We start from the raw sequence: 23997 nt of genomic DNA on the forward strand, positions 1-23997 counted from the left end.
ATGATGCATCAACCAGCAAGATCAACCACATGAAGATTACTCCTACGTGCCAATGTGGGTTAACCTGGGTAAGACGATCACCATGGAGAAGGAAATAGTAAGTTTCAGGGAACCTGGGTGAAGCCTAAAGATAATAAATTCTGACATGATGCACTTTTTCTTCTTCTTGTTTTCCACTGTATCCATCACATACACAAAAGAAAGATATCCACGGTATGAACATGGTGGAGGCAAGGTAAAAAAGAAAGAAACATGGATAGAACTGATCAGTTGACAAAACACATGATCAAAACTGTGTAATCATCATTCGATTATGTATGTTTGGTATAATGTACAAAAGATGTGTGGAGTAACAAGGCTTGAGGGTTGAGAAGCATCTAGGAGCTAAGGATGTTCAGGAGTGAAACCCTGCTCGGAATCAACCTCCTGAACAGGGACTCAACACCGTTCTCGAGATCCGCTACACTGCGCTCCAGCGCTTGCAGCTGCGCCGCCTCGCAGACAACCCTCTTCTTCTGGAACTTCTGTGAGACCAGAGACCATCTGCTTCCATTGGCAACCCCAATTTGCTTCAGCAGGAGGCGCGGCGCGGATTCAAGCAGAGAGACCGCCATGTCTCTTGCTTCTGCCAATAGCCTGACCGCCCCGCAGCCTTCGGCGGTAGCCTTGCCGCTTGTGATCTTCTTGAAAGGCTTCTGCGCCTTCTTCGCCAGGCGAACAAAAGACTCGATCTTGAGCTGAACAGCCACGCCATCTCCCCTCTTGAGGGCGAGCCGCAAGTCCTGGATGCTCATCTTCAGCTCTGCCAGGCTCTCCTGCATGGCATTGCAAAGATCCACCAGGGCAAGTGATCTGTCAAGCTCTTCCTCGACCATCTTCCTCTGCAGGGGCAGGGAGAGGCCGATTTGGTTGCTGGGCAGGCTCATGATCTCTTCTATGGAGCTGTAGATGTCTCCGAGCCTGCTCAGACCGCCGCACATCGTGTCGATGGTCGCGGAAGGCATGGAGATGCGTGTCTGCAGGCCCTGCAGCTCCACCTCCACTTTGGATTCGGTGGAGTGGGGGATGGAAGGCAGACTCGCAGATCTTTGATGGCAGGCCATGTTTCTAATGGATGAACTCAACTGATGATCTGCTATTTCTGATTGTAATGATGGAAGAGAAAGTGAAGAGCAGATGTGTTTTGTTGGTGCTCAACCCTTTGTACCCCGCTCTATTTATAGTCGAGAGCCACAAGGAATTGATAATGGAGCAAGTTCTCCGCTGCGGCTTAATCATCCGCGCGAAACTGGAGCTCTCTTATTTTGGTTAGTGCAACTGACATCAATGAGTGAGATCGAGTGCGTGTACATGTCTCGCCTATAGATGTCAAAGTATTCGCACGAGTGGTTCGTCTCATCATCCAGATTGGCAAAATACCTTCTGGCAATTTGGTTGTCAACGTGTGATGGTTGCACCCGCACCTCAACCCTCGTGCAGCAGCACTGTTGTCTTCTTGGCATGTCTGCTAATTGCATCATGGTCCACCACACATGCGCTATAATTCTTAATAGACGCTTCAAATCTTTAGTTGATGGCTAAACTAATAGTCTAGAATCAAACTAGAGTAACATTTCTTATGAGAGCTATTTCATAAATGTCATATTTTACTACTCCCTCCGATCCATATCAATTGTTGCTGATTTAGTACAACTTAATACTAAATTAACGACAATTAATATGGATCGAAAAGAGTATTGGAAAACATAATAGGGGCACGAGCTCTGAGCTCATAGTGTACTAAATCAGCGACAATTAATATGGATCGAAGGGAGTACTGGAAAACATAACAGGAGCACGAGCTCATCGGATCTTGGGAACTATAGAAGGCCATGAATCTAGGTGCAGTAATGTAGAAAGTAATAACATGGGATCTTGACATGGACTCTGACTGCATCCTATTTTCTCTGAGAAGAGAATATATAACAAGTTTGATTGGATAAATTAGCGCTCTATCGCTGAGCTCCAACAACTGTTACAACCCCATGAGTAGTACTTCATAATAATATGATAATGAGATACATGTATGTATGTAATTAGTATTGCCTATTTGTCATGTTTTGGTTATTCAAGAAAAAGAAATAGAATGCACGAGGGAGCAAGGTTCATGGAAGCATAGGATGCATCAGATTACATCCCATATGGCTAGTGCACCTAATATGCTAAGAGCTTTATTGAAAAAAGAAGTTGTTAAGAGAGGGGGAAGAGCTGACTTTACCTACAGAAACACGCTCAGTCATGATACTGTCCAGGCAACATCTAGATGAGCATGAACTCAACACCTCGTGGAGCATTGCTGTCTTGTTTCATAAACCTGCAACAAGATCCGCCGCACAACAGAAAGATCAGCATTATTCTTGACCAGCCCAAGCAGAAACTCGCTAAAAGAGCCGTGAGAGAACTTCACGTGCAATAGAATATGAGCTGAGATACAGAGATAGTGCTTATTTTTGCCTCTCTTAGATGATCTAAATAAACATAATGCATATATACAATAGATTCTGAAAATTGAGCCTTTTTTTTGTTTCCTACTGTATCCATCATATACACAAAAGAAAGATAATCCACAGAATGGACATGGTTGAAGCATCGTAAACAAGAAAGAAACATGGATAGAAGTGATCAGTTGACAAAATACATGATCAAAACTATGTAATCATCATTCCATTGTATGTATGTTTGGTATAATGTACAAAGATGGGTAGAGTAACAAGGCTTGAGAGTTGAGAAGCATCTAGGAGCTAAGGATGTTCAGGAGTGAAACCCTGCTCTGGATCAACCTCCTGAACAGGGACTCAACGCCGTTCTCAAGGTCGGCCACGCTGTGCTCCAGCACTTGCAGCTGCGCCGCCTCGCAGACAACCCTCTTCTTCTGGAACCTCTGTGAGACCAGAGACCATCTGCTTCCATTGGCGACCCCAATTTGCTTCAGCAGGAGGCGCGACGTGGGTTCAAGCAGACAGACCGCCATGTCTCTTGCTTCTACCAGTGGCCTCACCGTCCTGCAGCCTTCGACGGTAGCTTTGCCGCTTGCGATCTTCTTGAAAGGCTTCTGCGCTTTCTTCTAATTGCATCATGGTCCACCACACATGCGCTAGAATTCTTAACAGACGCTTCAAATCTTTAGCTCATGGCTAAACTCGAATCAAACTAGAATAGCTATGCAAGCTAATATTTCATAAATGCCATAGTACCTCGATATTAGAAAACATAACAGGGGCATCAGCTCAGCAGATCTTAACATGGGAGCTATAGAAGGCCATGAATTTAGCTGCGGTAATGTAGAAAGTACTCCCTTTACAGAGGGAGTAAGAAAGCAAATATTCTGTCTTAACACACACAGTGACACTGACTGCGCCCATTTTCACTGAGAAGAGAATATATAAAACAAGTTTCACAGGATAAATTACCGGTCTATCACTTACTGCAAGTTGCTGGTTTAACCTAACAGCCGAAATGATAACAAACAACTGATAGAACGCGCAATCTTCACGAGTACTTCATAATATAGGATAATGAGATACATGCACGTATGTATTTAATTAGTATTGCCTATCTGTCATGTTTCGGTTATTCGAGAAAAAGAAATAGAATGCACAGGTGTACAAGTTCGACTTGGCCGTAGCACGAGGGAGAAAGATTCATGAAAGCATAGGATACATACATCAGATTGCATCTCATATGACTAGTGCACCTAATATGCTAAGAGTTGTAATTCAAAAAACAAGTTGTTAAGAGAGAGGGAAGAGCTGACTTTACCTACAGAAACACTCTCGGACATGATACGTTCCAGGTAACATCTAGATGAGCATGAACTCAGCACCTCGTGGAGCATCGCTGTCTTGTTTCATCAACCTGCAACAGGATCCGCCGCAGAACAGAAAGATCAGCATTATTCTTGACTAGCCGAAACAAAAACTCGCTTAAAGAGGTGTGCGATAACTTCACGTGCAATAGAATATGAGCTGAGATAGTGGTTATTATTGCTTCTGTTCAGAGGATCTAAATAATTGGTGGCATATGCTTAAGTCTGGTACATCCGTGGGAATAACAGGGCGCGCCAGCCATCAGGCTAATGATGAGCGGCTACCACATGGCTTAGAGCTGGCATGTCCATGGTTGTTAAGAGTACTGCAGGTAAAAGATGGTGGCGCCAGTTGTAAACTGTAATTGCTGTGACCTAACATGGCCGTTTCAAAGATAAGATCGAATAAAATTGTACATGTGTACAACTTACAGTCACAGCTAGAAATTACTACACATACAGCTAACACCGAAATTCTGAATAATTTAATCTTCACTTAGACTCAGCTATGAAAAGAAATCAGAATCACTGCCCAGTAAATATCAATGTGAGCGAAATCAGAAGTGATGGTATGAACATAGTCAAAACTGTTTTCATCAACTGATCATTTGCATGTACATTTGGCACTGTGCTCTGTACACAAGCTAGAAAGGTTCTATATGACTGGTGAATCCTTTAAAAGGCGGATGCCAATCGCAATATGCTAGAGAAACAAGGCCTGGGAGTGTCTACGAGCTGAGAATGTTCAGGAGTAAAACCCTGCTTTGGATCAGTCTCCTGAACAGAAGCTCCGCACCGTTCTCAAGATCTCCCATGCTTCGCTCTAGCACCTGCAACTGTTCCTCCTCGCAAACGACCTTTCTTTTCTGGATAAGAGACCATTTGCTTCCTTTGGTAGTGGCGAACTGCTTCGGCAACAGCTGCGATGTGGACTCGAGTAGAGAGACAGACATCTCTCTGGCTTCCGCCAGTAGCCTGATCAGCCTGCAATCCTCACCACTAGCTTTGCTGCTTGTGATCTTCTTGAAAGGCTTCTGAGCCTGCTTCGCCAGGCGAATGAAGGACTCAACCTTGAGTTGAACAGCCGCATCATCTCCTCTTTTGAGAACCAGTTGCAGCTCCTGGGTACTCATCTTCAGCTCTGCTAAATTCTCTTGCATGGAATTGCAAAGATCAATCAGCACGAGGGATCGCTCCAGTTCCTCTTCCACCATTTTCTTGTTTTGGGGGAAGGAGAGGCCAACTTGGTTGCTGGGCAAGCCCATGATCTCCTCTATGCAGTTGTAGATGTCTCCAAGCCTTGCATAACCACCACACATTGTGTCGATGGTTGCGGAGGGTGAAGAGATGCATGACTCCAGGCCCTGCAGCTCCACCTCCACTTTGGATTCACTGGAGTGGGCGATAGAAGGCAAACTTGCAGATCTTTGATGGCAAGCCATGTTTCTAATGGATGAGCTGATGATGTGTTTCTGTTTGTAGTGCAAGAGAAAGTGAAGGGCAGGTGTGCTTTCTTGGTGCTCGACCATTGTGGTGGACTCTATTTATAGTCAAGAAACAAAAGCAGTCTTGCTGGCAAAGCCAGTTAGGCAGCAAGAGTATTGTGCATAACCATCTCTGTCCAATACAATCTTGTTAGGAGACAAGAATCACTAAGTGCATGCCATGTCTTAACAATTGGCAGCAAAGCATCAGCGCAATGCTTAAGGCAGAATCCAGATCACCAAACAGAGACAAAATAAACTAGAATGCAAGTCATGCGGCTGAGGTGTATGTTGAAGGACTAGAAGACTTCACCTTCCAACAGCCTGTCAATTTGGTTCCGATAGTTGCACCTTCGCCCCAATTGCCGTGAAGCACTGTTGCTGTGCTGGTATGTCTCTGCTACCTGCGGCATGATCCACCACACATGCATTATAATCATCAATAGATGCTTCACTTCTTCTCATGCAACATTTACTCGTTTAGAACATAAGCGAAAACTAACTCATAAACGTCACTGGAACGGGTTCTAGCTTGCAAAATTCTAGATATTCTGCTTCTGTAAGAAATATGTTGTGTTATCCTTCAGTAGCAGAAGTAGAGGTGCACAATTTGGCCAATTGCATGAGAAATTTGAGAATAAGGCACAACGGATTGATATACAGACAGAAAGTATCTCTATCTCTGCAGATCCCATGTACTCACATGGCCACCACAGCCTCAGCCAAGTTGGTACCTTTGTCTATCTTAGTTTAAAACAGCACGCGTTGCTAAATTACTAAACAGTGCAGCCTTGACATATTCCAAACGTAGGCAAACTACTACAGGAAGACAAATCGCTATTTTTGTATTTCCAATCTGTCATGTTTCAATTATGTCCGGCAAAATGGACTGCACGAGTACCCAGAGTTGTTTTCTGCTATAAGGTGGTGGGCAAGAATCGCAGTTCATGAGAGGAAAAGTTGAGACACAGAACCTCCAAAAACGTGTTCAATGCTAATATGGGCCAGTCAGCTTCAAGATAAGCATGAACCTCACGGAGTACGACTGACAAGTTTTATCCACCTACAGTAAGATCCAATTATTGTTTCAAGAGTACTTCATAATATAGATAAGGAAATAAATGCATCCAACTAGTGTTCCCTATGTGTCATTTTTCAGCTGTTCGAGAGAGAAAAAACGGAATGCACGGTCGATAATCTGGGTGCGGTAATAGAGAAAGTTAACTCTTTTTTCTGTCTTGGACACAAAGTGACAATGTGTCCTAATTTCACCGAGAAGAGAATATAGAACAACTTCGATTGAATAAATTACCGGTCTATCTCGCTTAATACTGCAGATTTCTGTTTTAACCTACTAACAGCCCAGATGATAACAAACAACTGTTAGAATGTGCAGTCTTCACGAGAACTGGATGAGGAGATAAATTAATATATCTAATTAGTGTTTCCTAACTGTCACGTTGCAGTTGACCCTGAGAGAAAAATGGAATGCACGGGGGTTCATGTTTGATTTGGCCATAGCACCAGGGAGAAAGATTAATGAAAGCATAGGATACATCCGATTACATCTCATATGGCTAGTGCACCTAATGTTTTCCCTAGGACACAGTGTCTATAAGTTGTTAAGAGAGAGGAAAGGAGTTGACTTAACCTACAGAAGCACACTCAGTCCAGGTAACATCTAGATAAGCATGAACTCAACACCTCGTGGAGCATCGCTGTCTTGTTTCATCAACCTGCAACAAGATCCGCCGCAGAACAGAAGGATCAGCATTATTCTTGACCAGCCGAAAAAGAAACTCGCTTAAAGAGGTGTGAGATAACTTCACGTGCAATAGAATATCAGCTGAGCTAGTGGTTAGTATTGCCTCTATTCAGAGGATCTAAATAATTGTTGGCATGTGTTTGATTAAGTCCAGTACATCTGCTGGGCATAATGTGCTTCTACCTTATGCTAGTGATCAGGCTAATAATGAGTGGCTATCACATGGCCCAGAGCTAGCATGTTCATGGTTGTTAAGAGTATTGTAGGCAAACGATAATGGCGCCGATTGACGTAACATGGCCGTTTCAAAGGTAAGATCAAATAAAAATCATACATGTCTACAACTTATAGCTAGAAATAATTACACATAAAGCTCCTACCAAAGTTCAGAACGATTAATATTCACCTAGACTCTGCATGCCGTTTTCTGAAGAGGAATTTCCTTTTCGGTTCCTTAGCATTCATCATATACTTGAAAGAGAACATATCGACATGACATTCAGCTAAAAAGAAAATCTAAATCACCGGCCGGTAAAGATCGGTGAAATCACAAATAATGATATGGGCATAGTCAAAACTGCTTTCGTCAACTGATCATTTGTATGTACATTTAGTAGTGTACCCAGTACACAAGCTAGAAAGGATCTATATGACTGGTGAATCCTTTAAAAGGCAGATGCCAATCGCAATATGCTAGAGAAACAAGGCCTGAGAGTGTCTACGAGCTGAGAATGTTCAGGAGTGAAACCCTGCTTTGGATCAATCTCCTGAACAGAAGCTCCGCACCGTTCTCAAGATCTCCCATGTTTCGCTCTAGCGCTTGCAACTGTACCTCCTCGCAAACGACCTTTTTCTTCTGGACAAGAGACCACTTGCTTCCTTTGGTGGTGGCGAACTGCTTTGGCAACAGCTGCGACGTGGACTCGAGTAGAGAGACAGACATCTCTCTACCTTCCGCCAGTAGCCTGACCAGCCTGCAATCTTCACCACTAGCTTTGCTGCTTGCGATCTTCTTGAAAGGCTTCTGCGCCTGCTTGGCAAGGCGAATGAAAGACTCAACCTTGAGTTGAACAGATGCATCATCTCCTCTTTTGAGAACCAGTTGCAGCTCCTGGGTACTCATCTTCAGCTCTGCTAAATTCTCTTGCATGGAATTGCAGAGATCAATCAGCACGAGGGATCTCTCCAATTCCTCTTCTACCATTTTCTTGTTTTGGGGGAAGGAGAGGCTAATTTGGTTGCTGGGCAAGCCCATGATCTCCTCTATGCACTTGTAGATGTCTCCAAGCCTTGCGTAACCACCACACATTGTGTCGATGGTTGCGGAGGGTGAAGAGATGCATGACCTCAGGCCCTGCAGATCCACCTCCACTTTGGATTCACTGGAGTAAGGCAAACTTGCGGATCTTTGATGGCAAGCCATGTTTCTAATGGATGAACCGATGATGTGTTTATGTTTGTAATGGAAGAGAAAGTGAAGAGCAGATGGCTTTGTTGGTGCTCAACCATTGTGATGCACTCTATTTATAGTCAAGAAACCATCTGCTCATTAGGCATTAAGAATATTATGCATGACGCTCCATTTGCGACCAATAGTGGATCAATTTTCTGGACCAGCATAACCATCTCTATCTATATAATCTTGTTAAGGAGACAAGCATCACTAAGTGCATGCCCTGTCTCGACGATTGGAGGCAAAGCATCAGCACAAGTGCTTGGCTTAACAGAGAATCCAGATCAGCAAACCGAGGCAAAATAAACTAGAATGCAGGTCATGCAACTGTGCTGTATGTTGAAGGACCAGATGACTTCACCTTCCAACAGCGTGTCAATTTGGTTCCCAGTTCATGACAGATGCTCCTTCGCCCCAATTGCTGTGAAGCACCGTTGCAGCGTTGCTGCGCTGGTATGTCCACCACACATGCATTATAATCATCAATAGATGCTTCACTTATTCTCATGCAACATTTACTCGTTTAGAACATAAGCGAAAACTAACTCGTAAACGTGACTGAAACGGGTTCTAACTTGCACAAGTCTAGATATTCTGCTCTGTAAGAAATATGTTGTGTCATCCTTCAGTAGCAGAAGTAGAGGTGCCCAATTTGGCCAATTGTATGGGAGATTTGAGAATAAGGCAGAAGGGATTGATACACAGACATAAAGATCTCTGCAGATCCCATATACTCATATGGCCACCACAGCCTCAGCCAAGTTGTTACCTTTGTCTATCTTGGTTTAAAACAGCATGTGTAGTGTCAAAAACGCTCTTATATTATGGGAAGGAGGGAGTACTAAACGGTGCAGCCTTGACATATTCCAAACATAGGCAAACTGTGGTCTGCATGACTACTTGACACTACAGGAAGACAAGTTGCTATTTGGTATTGCCAATCTGTCATGTTTCAATTATGTCCGGCAAAATGGACTGCACGGGTACCCAGAGTTGTTTTCTGCTATAAGGTGATGGGCAAGAATCGCTCATGAGGGGAAAATTTGAGACACAGAACCTCCAAAAACGTGTTCAATGCTAATATGGGACAGTCAGCTTCAAGATAAGCATGAACTCAACGCCTCATGGAGTACGACTGGCAAGTTTCATCCACCTAAAGTAAGATCCAATTATTGTTTCAAGAGTACTTCATAATATAGATAAGGAGATAAATGCATCTAATATAGATAAGGAGAAATGGATAAAAATGGATGTATCTAGAACTAAAATACATCTAGGTACATCCGTTTTTTCGACAAGTATTTCCGGACGGACCGACGGAGGGAGTATCATTTTTCAGCTGGTCGAGAGAAAAAACAGAATGCACAGCTGATAATCTAGGTGCGGTAATAGAGAAAGTTAACTCTTTTTTCTGTCTCGGACAGAAAGTGACAATGCGCCCTAATTTCAGTGAGAAGAGAATATAGAACAACTTCGATTGGATAAATTACCGGTCTATCTCGCTTAATACTGCAGGTTGCTGTTTTAATAACCTACTAACAGCCCAGATGATAAGAAACAACTGTTAGAATGTGTAGTCTTCACGGGTACTGGATGAGGAGATAAATTCATATATCTAAATACGTTGCAGTTGATCCCAAGAAAAAAAATTATATGCACAGGGGTTCATGTTTGATTTGGCCATAGCACCAGAGAGGAAGATTCATGAAAGATAGGATACATCATATTACATCTCATATGGCTAGGACAGTCTCTATAAATTGTTAAGAGAGAGGAAAGAGTTGACTTTACCTACAGAAACATGCCCAGTCCAGGTAACATCTAGATAAGCATGAACTCAAACACCTTATGGAGCATCGTTGTCCTGTTTCATCAACCTGCAACAAGATCCGCCGCAGAACAGAAGGATCAGCATTATTCTTGACCAGCCGAAACAGAAATTCTCATGAAGAGGTGTGAGATAACTTCACGTGCAATAGAATATGAGCTGAGATACTGGTTATTGCCTCTATTCAGAGGATCTAAATCATTGGTGGCATTTGTTTAATTAAGTCTGGTACATCTGCTGAGCATAATGTGCTTCCACCTTATGCTAGTGATCAGCTAATAATGAGCGGCTTCCACATGGCCTAGAGCTGGCATGTTCCTGGCTGTTAAGAGTACTGTGGGCAAAAGATGATGGCGCTGATTGCAAGCTGTAATTGGTGTGACGTAACATGTCCTTTTCAAAGGTAAGATCAAATTAAAATCGTACATGTCTACACCTTCCATTACACAAATTCAGAATGATGTAATCTTCACCTAGACTCTGCATGCCATTTTCTTGAGAGGAATTTCCTTTTCGCTTCCTTAGCATTCATCGTATACTTGAAAAAGAACATATCGACATGACATTCAGCTATGAAAAATAAATCTAAATCATCGCACGGTAAAGATCAGTGAAATCACAAGTAATTTTATGGGCATAGTCAAAACTGCTTTCGTCAACTGATCATTTGTATGTACATTTAGTAGTGTACTCAGTACACAAGCTAGAAAGGTTCTATATGGCTGGTGAATCCTTTAAAAGGTGGATGCCAATCGCAATATGCTAGAGAAACAAGGCCTGAGAGTGTCTACGAGCTGAGAATGTTCAGGAGCGAAACCCTGCTTTGGATCAATCTCCTGAACAGAAGCTCAGCGCCGTTTTCAAGATCTCCCATGCATCGCTCTAGCGCTTGCAACTGTTCCTCCTCGCAAATGACCTTTCTTTTCTGTACAAGAGACCATTTGCTTCCTTTGGTGGTGGCGAACTGCTTCAGCAACAGCTGCGACGTGGACTCGAGTAGAGAGACAGACATCTCTCTGGCTTCCGCCAGTAGCCTGACCAGCCTGCAATCCTCACCACTAGCTTTGCTGCTTGCGATCTTCTTGAAAGGCTTCTGCGCCTGCTTGGCGAGGCGAATGAAAGACTCAACCTTGAGTTGAACAGACGCGTCATCTCCTCTTTTGAGAACCAGTTGCAACTCCTGGGTACTCATCTTCAGCTCTGCTAAATTCTCTTGCATGGAATTGCAGAGATCAATCAGCGCAAGGGATCTCTCCAGTTCCTCTTCTACCATTTTCTTGTTTTGGGGGAAGGAGAGGCCAATTTGGTTGCTGGGCAAGCCCATGATCTCCTCTATGCAGTTGTAGATGTCTCCAAGCCTTGCGTAACCACCACACATTGTGTCGATGGTTGCGGAGGGTGAAGAGATGCATGACTTCAGGCCCTGCAGCTCCACCTCCACTTTGGATTCACTGGAGCAAGGCAAACTTGCGGATCTTTGATGGCAAGCCATGTTTCTAATGGATGAACTGATGATGTGTTTATGTTTGTAATGGAAGAGAAAGTGAAGAGCAGATGTGCTTTGTTGGTGCTCAACCATTGTGGTGCACTCTATTTATAGTCAAGAAACAAAAGCAGTCTTGCTGGCAAAGAATATTTTGCACCACGCTCCATGTATTGCCAATGATGAATCAATTTTTTGGAGCAGCATAACCATCTCTATCTGTTACAATCTTGTTAAGGAGACAAGCATCACTAAGTGCATGCCATGTCTCGACGATTGGAGGCAAAGCATCGGCACAAGTGCTTAGCTTAACAGAGAATCCAGATCAGCAAACAGAAGAAAAATAAACTAGAATGCAAGTCGTGCAACTGAGGTGCATGTTGAAGGACCAGAAGACGTTACCTTCCAACAGCCTGTCAATTTGGTTCTCAACTGATGTCAGCTGCACCTTCGCCTCAATTGCCATGCAGCACTGTTGCTTTCCTGGTATGTCTCTGATATCTGCAGCATGATCCACCACGCCAACACATGCATTAGAATCATCAATAGATGTTTCGCTTCTTCCGTTGCGTCATTTACTCATTTAGAACATAAGCAACTTATGAAAACTAACTCATAAACGTCACTGGAACAGGTTCTAGCTTGCAAAATTCTGATACTAGAAGGTAATGCATGTTTCTGTGGTGTCATCCTTCAGTAGCAGATGTAGAGGAGCCAACTAAATGAGAAACTTGAGAATAAGGCACAACAGATAGATATACAGGCAGAAAGTATCTCTATCTCTGAAGACCCCATGTACTCACATGGCCACTATAGCCTCACGCAAGTTGGTACCCTTATCTATCTTAGTTTAAAAGAGCACGCGTTGCTAAATACTATACAAGCAACGTTGACATGTTCCAAAGGTAGGCAGGCAAACTGTGGTCTGCATTGTGACAGTACAGGAAGACAAGTTGCTATTTGGTATTGCCAATCTGTCATGTTTCAATTATGTCCGACAAAATGCTGCACGAGTACCCAGAGTTGTTTTCTGCTATAAGGTGGTGGGCAAGAATCGCAGTTCATGAGAGGAAAAGTTGAGACACAGAACCTCCAAAAACGTGTTCAATGCTAATATGGGCCAGGCAGCTTCAAGATAAACATGAACTCGACACCTCATGTTGTACCACCGGCAAGTTTCATCCACCTACAATAAGATTCAATTATTGTTTCACGAGTAATTCATAATATAGATAATGAGATAAATGTATCTACTTAGTGTTTCCTATCTGTCATTTTCCCGCTGTTTGAGAGAGTAAAAAGGAATGCCCGGACGTTAATCTAGGTGCAGTAATAGAGAAAGTAAACTCTTTTTCTGTCTCGGACACAAAGTGACACTGCGCCCTATTTTCACTGAGAAGAGAATATAGAACAACTTTGATTGGATAAATTACCGGTCCATCTTGCTTAATACTGCAGGTTTCTGTTTTAACCTACTAACAGCCGAGATGATAACAAACAACTGTTAGAATGTGCAGTCTTCACGAGTACTTCATAATATTAGATGGGGAGATACTAATTAATGTTTCCTATCTGTCATTGCTGTTGATCCAGAGAAAAAACTGAAATGCACGGGGGGTCATGTTTGATTTGTCCATAGCACGAGGGAGAAAGATTCATGAAAGCATAGGATACATCAGATTACATCTCATATGGCTAGTGCACCCCCTAGGGCACAGTGTCCATAAGTTGTTAAGAGAGAGGAAAGAGTTGACTTAACCTACAGAAACACGCTCAGTCATGATAGATCCAGACGACATCTAGATAAGCATGAACTCAACAGTCAACACCTCGTGGAGCATCGCTGTCTTGTTTCATCAACCTGCAACAAGATCCGCCGCAGAACAGAAGGATCAGCATTATTCTTGACCAACCGAAACAGAAACTCTCATGAAGAGGTGTGAGATAACTTCAGGTGCAATAGAATATGAGCTGAGATAATGGTTATTGCCTCTATTCAGAGGATCTAAATCATTGGTGGCATGTCCGCATGTGTTTAATTAAGTCTGGTACATCTGCTAGGCATAATGTGCTTCCACCTTATGCTAGTGATCAGGCTAATAATGAGCAGCTACCACATGGCCTAGAGCTGGCATGTTCATGGTCGTTAAAGAGTACATTAGGCAAAAGATGATGGCGCCGATTGCAAACTGTAATTGGTGTGACGTAACATGGCCGTTCGAAGGTAAGATCAAATAAATACTGTGCATGTCTACAATTTATAGCTAGAAATAATTACACACAAATTCAGAATTATTTAGTCTTCACCTAGACTCTGCATGCCATTTTCTTAAGAGGAATTTCCTTTTCGCTTCCTTAGCATTCATCGTATACTTGAAAGAGAACATATCGACATGACATTCAGCTATAGAAATAAATCAAAATCATCGCACTGTAAAGATCGGTGAGATCACAAGTAATTTTATGGGCATAGACAAAACTGCTTTCGTCAACTGATCATTTGTATGTACATTTAGTAGTGTACTCAGTACACAAGCTAGAAAGGTTCTATATGACCGGTGAATCCTTTAAAAAGTGGATGCCAGTCGCAATATGCTAGAGAAACAAGGCCTGAGAGTGTCTAGGAGCTGAGAATGTTCAGGAGCGAAACCCTGCTTTGGATCAATCTCCTGAACAGAAGTTCAGCGCCGTTTTCAAGATCTCCCATGCTTCACTCTAGCACTTGCAACTGTTCCTCCTCACAAACGACCTTTCTTTTCTGGACAAGAGACCATTTGCTTCCTTTTTTGGTGGTGAACTGCTTTAGCAACAGATGCAATGTGGACTCAAGTAGAGAGACAGACATCTCTCTGGCTTCCGCCAGTACCCTGACCAGCCTGCAATCCTCAGCAACAGCTTTGCTGCTTGTGATCTTCTTGAAAGGCTTCTGGGCCTGCTTCGCGAGGCGAATGAAAGACTCGACCTTGAGCTGAACAGCCGCATCATCTCCTCTTTTGAGAACCAGTTCCAGCTCCTGAGTATTCATCTTCAGCCCTGCTAAATTCTCTTGCATGGAATTGCAGAGATCGATCAGCACGAGGGACCGTTCCAGTTCCTCTTCCACCATTTTCTTGTTTGGGGGAAAGGAGAGGCCAACTTGGTTGCTGGGCAAGTCCATGATCTCCTCTATGTTCTTGTAGATGTCTCCAAGCCTTGCGTAGCCACCACACATTGTGACGATGGTTGCGAAGGGTGAAGAGATGCATGACTTCAGGCGCTGCAGCTCTACATCTACTTTGGATTCACTGGAGTGATCAATAGAAGGCAAACTTGCAGATCTTTGATGGCAAGCCATGTTTCTAATGGATGAAGTGATGATGTGTTTCTGTTTGAAATGGAAGAGAAAGAGAAGAGCAGATGTGCTTTGTTGGTGCTCAGGCCTCTGCAGCACACTCTATTTATAGTCAAGAAACAAAACAGTCTTGCTGGCAAAGCCCATTAGGCAGCAAGAATATTGCGCACCATGCTCCATTTGTTGCCAACAATGGATCAAATCATTTTGGAGTAGCATAACCCTCTAAATCCATTACAATCTTGTTAAGGAGACAAGAATCACTAACTGCATCCCAAGTCTCAACAATTGGCGGCAAAGCATCTGCGCAAGTGCTTAGCTTAACACAGAAACCAGATCAGCAAACCGAGGCAAAATAAACTAGAATACAAGTCATGCAACTGAGATGTATGATGAAGGACCAGATGGCTTTACCTTCAAACAGCCTGTCAATTTGCTTCTCAACTTATGACAGCTGCACCTTCGCCTCAATTGCCGTGCAGCACTGTTGCTGTGCTGGTATGTGTGCTGACTGCAGCATGATCCACCACACATGCATTATAATCATCAATAGATGCTTCACTTCTTCCGCTGCAACGTTTACTTGCTTAGAACATAAGCAACTTACAAAAACTAACTTATAAGTCTCAGTGCAGCGGGTTCTAGCTTGCGAAATTCCAGATATTAAAAGCTAATACCTGTTTCTGTAAGAATCTGTGGTGTGATCCTTCAGTAGCAGAGGCAAAGTTGCTCAATTACATGTGAAACTTGAGAATACGGCACAGACAAAAAGTATATTTATCTCTGCAGAACCCATGTACTCACATGGCCACCACAGCCTCAGACAAGTTGATGCCTTGTCTATCTTAGTTTAAAACAGCACGCGTTGCTAAGTGCTAAATAATGCACCTTTGACATGTTCCAAATGTAGGCAAACTGTGGTCTGCACGACTACTAGATAGTACAGGAAGACAGGTTGCTATTTGGTATTGCCAGTATGTGATGTTTAAATTATGCCCGACAAAACAGACTGCACGAGTACAGAGTTGTTTTCTGCTATAAGGTGGTGAGCAAGAATCACAGTTAATGAGAAGAAACGTTGACACGCAAACCTCCAAAAACGTGTTCAGTGCTAATCTGGGCCACGTAGGGTTCAAGATAAGCATGAACTCAACACCTCAGGGAGTAGTGCAGGCAAATTTCATCCACCTACAATAAGATCCATCATAAAAGGATCAGCATCTTTGACCATATTAAAAGTAACATGGATAAATGGTAAGATTGTAAACTTCAATGAAACTCAAAGTATCCGTGTCATAGGTAGCATGCGCTTAAGTCTGGTCCCTGCACAGTTGTTAGTTTTCCAAGTTTTCTCTTCTTTCTTATTATTCAGTCTAATTAAGAGCCTACACACATAGCCTGGATCTTATGTACTCATGCATGTAAAGCAAATCAATCACAAAATAATAAGCTTAATGCAAGTACAGGAAAAATATGAGGTAAAAGCGTCAAGTGAAAATACAATAGCTCCGGTTAAAACCTACAGACAACAGATGAGAAGTATTGTCATACTGAGGATACCAGTATTCAGCCAGGAATAAGCAAAATCACATTTCACCAGAGTCAGAATTAAGAAGTACTCCCTCTGTAAAGAAATATAAGAGCGTTTACATCACTAAAGTAGTGGTCTAAATGCTCTTATATTTATTTACAGAGGGAGTACATACAAAGGATCATTGGCAACATAAACATGATGAAAGCATTTTTCCTTTTAGTCTACCAGTAATATCTGCATGTGGTCTCAGCATACACACTAGATAGACTTACACAAGGTTGGCAAACCCCTTAAAAGGTGGATGCCATTCACAGGGCGCCAGAGCAGCAAAGCATATGGATGAGCTAAGAATGTTCAGGAGAGAAACCCTAGTCTGGATCAATCTCCTGAACAGAAATCCTACACTGTTCTCAAGATCTCCAATTCTGCACTCTAATGCTTGTAGCTGATCCTCCTCACATACAACTTTCTTTTCTGGAACCATTTGGACACCAGATGCCATTTGCTAGAATTGGATGTGACAATCTGATTGGGCATGAGGTATGATGTACATTCAAGTAGGGACACAGCTATCTCTCTGGCTTCTACTAGTAGCCTGACAAGGCTGAGACCTTCAGGAGTAGCTTTGCTGCTGTATTTCTTGAAATGCTTTTGCATATTCGTTGCTGAACGGAAGAAAGGCTCAAATTTGAGATTGGCAGTGGCATGATCTCCTCTTTTAAGGACTAGTTGCAGCTCTTGGATGCTCATCTTCAACTCGGCAAAGTTCTCTTGCATAGCATTGCAGATATCAAGCAGCACAAGGGACTGTTCCAGTTCTTTCTCCACCATTTTCTTTTGCTAAGGCAAGCAGAGGTCAACTTGGTTCCTTGGCAAGCGTACAATCTCCTCAACACAGTTGTAGACATGTGCAAGCTTCCTCAAACCATCACTCAGTGTGACGATGCTAGCAGGCTGCCTACAGAAGTGTGTTTTTAGGCCGTGCAACTCTTCTTCTGCTTTGATCTCACTAAAATGAGGCCTAGAAGGCAGACTTGTAGATCTTAGATGGCAAGACATGTTGTTGATGGATGGTGCGAATGAGTGATGGTATATTTCTTCAGGACATGGAAGAGAAGAGAAAGGAAGAAAAGTTGCACACCGTTCAGCTCTTCAGGCATACTCCATTATAGTTGAGAATCAAAAGGCCAATGGAAGCAAAGCCGGTGATCATCTAAACAATATGGAGCAAGTTTTGTGCTATGGTTATATGGCGTAGCCATTTGTGTCAAAGACAAGTTCATGTTGTTTCATCTTGTTTGTGCAACAGACATCAATAAGTGAGCTTACAAGCAGATGATGTCCCTACAATTGGTGGCAAAGCATATGCACGAGTGTTTAAAATTAATCAGAATCAATCTACATTGTTGACTGATAGGCAGCAACCAAAAGAAAAGAAATGTGAGCTGTGCAATTGGTGTTTGTTGGAGGACCGCCTGCTACCTACAGAATGATCCATGACCCACGCATCGAAATTCTGCAAGCGTGCTTTGATGCCATGTTCCGATTGTTCCGGGCAGGATAAACTGCACGGGCATCCCATTTTCTGCTGGATAGAGGTTGAGGGGGCAGAAACAAGAGGATAATAAGAAATAAGATCTGCTAGTTGACTCAACCTCCAGGAATGTGCTCACCTAGTTCAGGTAATGAACTGTCCACCTCTTGGAACTGCCCTGGCATGTCATGACCATCTGTGACAAGATCCACCACAAAATGATCTGCAATCTTGGCCATGTGAAATGGAATCAATTATTGAAAAACTAAACCAATCGATGAGCTTCTGCGAATGTCATTAGGGGTTGGATGTCAACCGGATCATCAGAGAGCGCTGCTATTTAGGAGCAGCCTTCCAGCCCAAGAGAAGTTGAGAAGAGACACGCTGCTCTACCTCACAGCTGGAAATGCTGCTCTGCTCCCCACTTTCGGCAGAATTAGGCGCGGCGGTTCGCACGGCAGCAGCCGCCGTCATCGCCGTCGCCCTGAACCGCAGGTTTCTGGCGAAGAAACTTCCATGGATGGCGAAAAAGGGCTCCGCACCCCAAGATCCAGCGATTTGAGAGACCGTGCAAACACAACGTCGTCCCTTACTGCCGCAGCCGTACGAGCATGCGGTGGAAGAAGTAGGTCGAGGCGCGTTGAGGCGGACGAGGAGGAGGAGACGAGGCGGCGGCGGCGCGGCGCCGGTGGCGAGACATGAGGAGAGGAATGAGGTGGGGATTGAAGTCGGACGGGGCAGAAACCGGGGCCGCATAGCAGCGATGATCCCAGGTGTTTTCACTTTGAATAAAATGTTAGGAAGAATATAGCAACAAGGGCATTTGGTCTAGTGGTATGATTCTCGCTTAGGGTGCGAGAGGTCCCGAGTTCAATTCTCGGAATGCCCCACTTTTAATTTTGTTTTTCCTTTTCCACAATTTTTTTAGATTTGTTTACTTCTTTCATCATGACGTGTAGACCTTTTTGCTTCCTCACAGTTTTTCTTTTTGCATTTGCTTTGTCTAATTATTACACAATTTTTTAGGGGGTAATCTAATTGCATAATTTAGAGATAGTGATGTGGACCTGAATTATTTTTCTCTGAGTTCACATGCACCAGTGTGAACGATAAAATTCAAACAATATTAAAAATTCTTAATTTGTTTGGCAACAAACATGGCTGGGTTTTCTATTTACGTATGAATTTTCATGAAGATAAATGAAATTTATGTTGCTCTAAAAAGAAGAAAATGATGCTCTAAAATGGTCGTTTCGTAAAGCTTATTGGAGCATTGTTTTTCCTTTCTTCTCCGAACCACCATGAATGCTATTTCTTCACAGTTTTTCCAGATTTGTTTGCTTCCCTTCATCATGACGTGTGGACCTTTTCGCTTCCTCGCCGTTTTCTTTTTGCATTTGCTTTGTCTAATTATTACACAATTCTTTTAGGGGTAATATAATTGCATAATTTAGAGATAGTGATGTGGACCTGAATTATTTCTCTCTGAGTTCACATGCACCAGTGTGAACAATAAAATTTAAAAAATATTTAAAATTCTTAATTTGTTTGGCAACAAACATGGCTGAGTTTTCTGTCTACGTATGAATTTTCATGAAAATGAATGAAATTTATGTTGCTCTAAAAAGAAGAAAATGATGCTCTAGAATGGTCGTTTTGTAAAGCTTATTGGAGCATTGTTTTTCCTTTCTTCTCTGAACCACCATGAATGCTATTTCTTCACAAAACTCTGTGCATACGTAGAACGCTCAACCGTGTTTGTTGCCAAAACAATCATATTCTTTTTTTTAAATCATTTTTCATTTCTAGGATTTTACCTATCCCGGGTGCATATGAGTTTGGTATTACACAAAACACCACCGTAAGAGTGTGCTCATCAAATTTGTTTACTTCTCACATGGACAAGACTCGATGCATTATTTTACTTCCTCTTCTTCCAATTGCAGAACTTGGAAATAATGATGTTTTCATCAAATCGATTATGACGCATGACTCGATGCATCATTCTGCTCCCTCTTTGTCCAATTGCGCAGTTTGGAGATGGGGACATTGAAAAGACATCTAAACTTCTAAGTGAATTTTGACATAAATGACAAGTAATTAGCAGACTAATGATGTTACAAGTTATCCTACATACCTAAGAGAATCATCCTCACTGACTTATTCATCTCAATATGCAAGCATGCTCACTCACGATACTATTATGAAATGGGATAACCCACACCTCAACATGAAATCATGCATGGGAAAAGACCCACCACAACATTCAACCATGCATGGAAAAATATTTTTCATTCGGTTATTCTACTTATATTCAATAAATATTGTTAAAAGTATACGTAATCAAATATAATAAGTCATGTATATTTTAATTTTGGTTATCATGATATGAATCCAAATTTTCATCAACCAAATCCCTCAGGAACGTGTGAGGTATCCACTATTTTGAACAAGTATTGGTCCGATGGTTGAAAATAAAAGGTGGTTGAAGATCCCAAGCAAAAACGAGAAAAGAAGATCATGTGTTTAAATCTTTGCGATTTATCGTATGGTTGAGTTATAAGAAAGTTGAACTATTAAGAGGATGTGATGAACTTAAATGTGGGAGACAAACATCCTCTGGGATCATACACCCACATCCAAACTTGAGAGAAAACCCAAAGAAAGAGAGAGACATAAGTAAAAAGCCGCAAAGTTAACCTAGGTTTTGCTCTATGTGTGGCCCAGAGGTTCCGGATGGGAGTTCTGGATGCCCCAGAGCTCCATATGGCACTCTTGTTGAGGTGCAAGATGAGTGCAGAGGCTACTAAATTGGACCGGAGGCGGGTACGGAACCAACTCAGAGGTCCAGGTGGTCTAGAGGTTTCGAACTGGTGTGTAGAAAACATAATGAGTAGATTTTAGTGGGCCGTATATAAGCCTGCCTCATTTTCTCCGAAGGATATTCCAATTTGAGCCAAATAAAACTCTCTCACAGACACTGTTGTTGGAGCTCCAAAACTCAGGAAACTCCCCTCACCTAGCCAAATGTCGTTGAGCCTTTGAGGTCAAAGAAAGAGGCCCCCGCGATCTATGGTCTAACCCAAGACAAATTTGAACCCTCCTTGTTTTCATCGTTTTGATTATTACTCTTGAGAATTTGGTAATCCTCCTTGCTTGTTACTGTAATAACCTAAATTTAATATGTGCCAATAATTAGTGTAATTGGATCATTGTAATGGGATTATGTGTTAAACTACCATGCTAGAATATAAAAAGAATAGATATGTACAACACCTAGCAGATTATTTACGCAAGAAGAATACCTTTTGTCTGGTTCTTAAAATATCTGGGTAACTAGGCTAATGAAACGACTAATAGATAAACATCTCCATAACCAGAGTGAGCAACCTTGGGGTAACCCAAATAGTTAAAGCATCCTCGTCCATGTAGCCTTTCCTCTACAAATGTCACACTCTCGGCTCTCTTCTTCTCCGCTATAAACTGACTTTTAGTCACATGTTACTAATCGCCCCACTTAAAGTTCCCCACTTTAGTCAAAAACGACCGGAGAATGACGTCTGATGAGAGAAGCCTAGGAGAGATTGAAGACAAGGAGGTTGGAGCTCGGATTTAACCGAGGAGGAACCACATCAAGACTATGCATATCATCTTCTTTCTAAAGTAAACTCTTGAGATAATTTAGTTAATATTATTTAAATCTATAATATTCATGCCACATGAGGATAATAGGTGATGAATTATTAATTTGTACTACCATGATAACCACTGATAAACGACAATTCAAGAACATACACCGTTGTGATCATGGTATGTATGGTATATCAAGCTCGGGGCAGCTGATATCTGAAATAACGGTACACGACTAATTTAGTCGGTACTAATGTGAGATGAAAAATGCCTCACACAAGTAGGGGATGATAACCCACAAGTATAGGGGATCGCAACAGTTTTTAAGGGTAGAGTATTCAGTCCAAATTTATAGATTTGACACAAGGGGAGCCAAAGAATATTTGTAAGTATTAGCAATTGAGTTGTCAATTCAACCACATCTGGAGATTAAATATCTGCAGCAAAATGATCAATAGCACAGTAGTATGATACTTTTGATAGCAGTGGTAACAGTAGCAGCGGTAACGGTAATAGCAATAACAGTTGTAACAGTAGCAATGTCAATAGTGACGCAGCAAGAACAATATGTGAAAAGCTCGTAGGCATTGGATCAGTGATTACGTTGGATGATATTCATCATATAACAGTCATAACCTAGGGCGATACAAAACTAGCTCCAGTTCATAAATATAATGTAGGCATGTATTCCGTAAATAGTCATACATGCTTCTGGAAAAGAACTTGCATACCATCTTTTGTCCTAGCCTACTGTGGCAGCGGGGTCCATAAGAAAACTAAGGGATATCAAGGCCTCCTTTTAATAGAGAACCGAAACAAAGCATTAACACATAGTGAATACATGAACTCCTCAACTATGGTCATCACCGGTAAGTATCCCAATTGTTGTCACCTTGGGGTTTACAGATCATAACACATAATAGGTGCATATGACTTGCAAGATCGGATCAAGAACATAGATATAATGGTGAAAACATAAACGGTTCAGATCTAAAATCATGGCACTTGGGCCCTAGTGACAAGCATTAAACATAGCAAAGGCATAGCAGCATCAATCTAAGAACATAGTGGACATTGGGGATCAAGCCCTAACAAAAACTAACTCGATTACATGATGAATCTCATCCAACTCCTCATCGACCAGCGAACCTACGAAGGAATTACTCACTCCCGGCGGTGAGCATCATGAAATTGGTGATGGAGGATGGTTGGTGGTGACGAAGATGGAAGATCCCCCTCTCCGGAGCCCCGAACGGGCTCCAGTCCTAGCCTTCCGATGAAGAATAAGAGGTGGCGGCGGCTCTATATCATAAAACATGATGAAAAAATAGGATTTTATAGCGTCGGAATTAGGGTCAGTGGAGTATCGTGGGCCCCACTACCCACCAGGGCGTGCTAGAGGGGGGTGGCGCCCCCTTGTGCCTTGTGGGCAACTGGAGCCCTGATGTTTACTACACAACCTTCTTCTTGTAGACGTTGTTGGGCCTCCAAGTGCAGAGGTTTGTAGGACAGTAGCAAATTTCCCTCAAGTGGATGACCTAAGGTTTATCAATCTGTGGGAGGCGTAGGATGAAGATGGTCTCTCTCAAACAACCTTGCAACCAAATAATAAAGAGTCTCTTGTGTCCCCAACACACCCAATACAATGGTAAATTGTATGGGTGCACTAGTTCGACGAAGAGATGGTGATACAAGTGCAATATGGATGGTAGATATAGGTTTTTGTAATCTGAAAATATAAAATAGTAAGGTAACTAATGATAAAGTGAGCGAAAATGGTATTGCAATGCTAGGAAACAAGGCCTAGGGTTCATACTTTCACTAGTGCAAATTCTCTCAACAATAATAATATAATTGGATCATATAACTATCCCTCAACATGCAACAAAGAGTCACTCCAAAGTCACTAATAGCGGAGAACAAATGAAGAGATTATTGTAGGGTACGAAACCACCTCAAACTTATCCTTTCTGATCGATCTATTCAAGATTCCGTAGTAAAATAACACGAAGCTATTCTTTCCATTCAATCTACCCTAGAGTTCGTACTAGAATAACACCTTAAGACACAAATCAACCAAAACCCTAATGTCACCTAGATACTCCAATGTC

General features: G+C 42.3%; 3 protein-coding genes and 1 non-coding gene across 4 annotated transcripts; 1 reads left to right on the forward strand and 3 right to left on the reverse strand.

Annotated features, from left to right (window-relative positions):
- Window positions 1-289: 289 nt before the first annotated feature.
- On the reverse strand, window positions 290-18993 carry LOC119286431. Its single transcript, XM_037565810.1, has 13 exons — window positions 18573-18993; window positions 18396-18479; window positions 16280-16376; window positions 15603-15758; window positions 13617-13718; window positions 12948-13043; window positions 12260-12358; window positions 10338-10423; window positions 6980-7064; window positions 6303-6391; window positions 5642-5732; window positions 3799-3894; window positions 290-2353 (listed from the first exon to the last, which is right to left on the reverse strand). The coding sequence occupies exon 13, from the start codon at window positions 1101-1103 to the stop codon at window positions 378-380; it is 726 nt and encodes a 241-aa protein (XP_037421707.1). The 5' UTR covers window positions 1104-2353; window positions 3799-3894; window positions 5642-5732; window positions 6303-6391; window positions 6980-7064; window positions 10338-10423; window positions 12260-12358; window positions 12948-13043; window positions 13617-13718; window positions 15603-15758; window positions 16280-16376; window positions 18396-18479; window positions 18573-18993; the 3' UTR covers window positions 290-377.
- LOC119286429 lies at window positions 4417-5427 on the reverse strand. The gene has a single exon (XM_037565808.1). It carries the CDS (start codon window positions 5371-5373, stop codon window positions 4573-4575), a length of 801 nt encoding a protein of 266 aa, XP_037421705.1. The 5' UTR covers window positions 5374-5427; the 3' UTR covers window positions 4417-4572.
- Window positions 10977-12044, reverse strand: LOC119286430. The gene has a single exon (XM_037565809.1). The coding sequence runs from the start codon at window positions 11951-11953 to the stop codon at window positions 11162-11164; it is 792 nt and encodes a 263-aa protein (XP_037421706.1). The 5' UTR covers window positions 11954-12044; the 3' UTR covers window positions 10977-11161.
- Window positions 18994-19073: 80 nt separating the features above from the next.
- On the forward strand, window positions 19074-19145 carry TRNAP-AGG. The gene has a single exon. It is a non-coding gene; the product is annotated as a tRNA-Pro (tRNA).
- Window positions 19146-23997: the final 4852 nt, after the last annotated feature.

Source organism: Triticum dicoccoides, chromosome 4A (assembly GCF_002162155.2).
Source record: "Triticum dicoccoides isolate Atlit2015 ecotype Zavitan chromosome 4A, WEW_v2.0, whole genome shotgun sequence".
NCBI classification, from domain to species: domain Eukaryota; kingdom Viridiplantae; phylum Streptophyta; class Magnoliopsida; order Poales; family Poaceae; genus Triticum; species Triticum dicoccoides.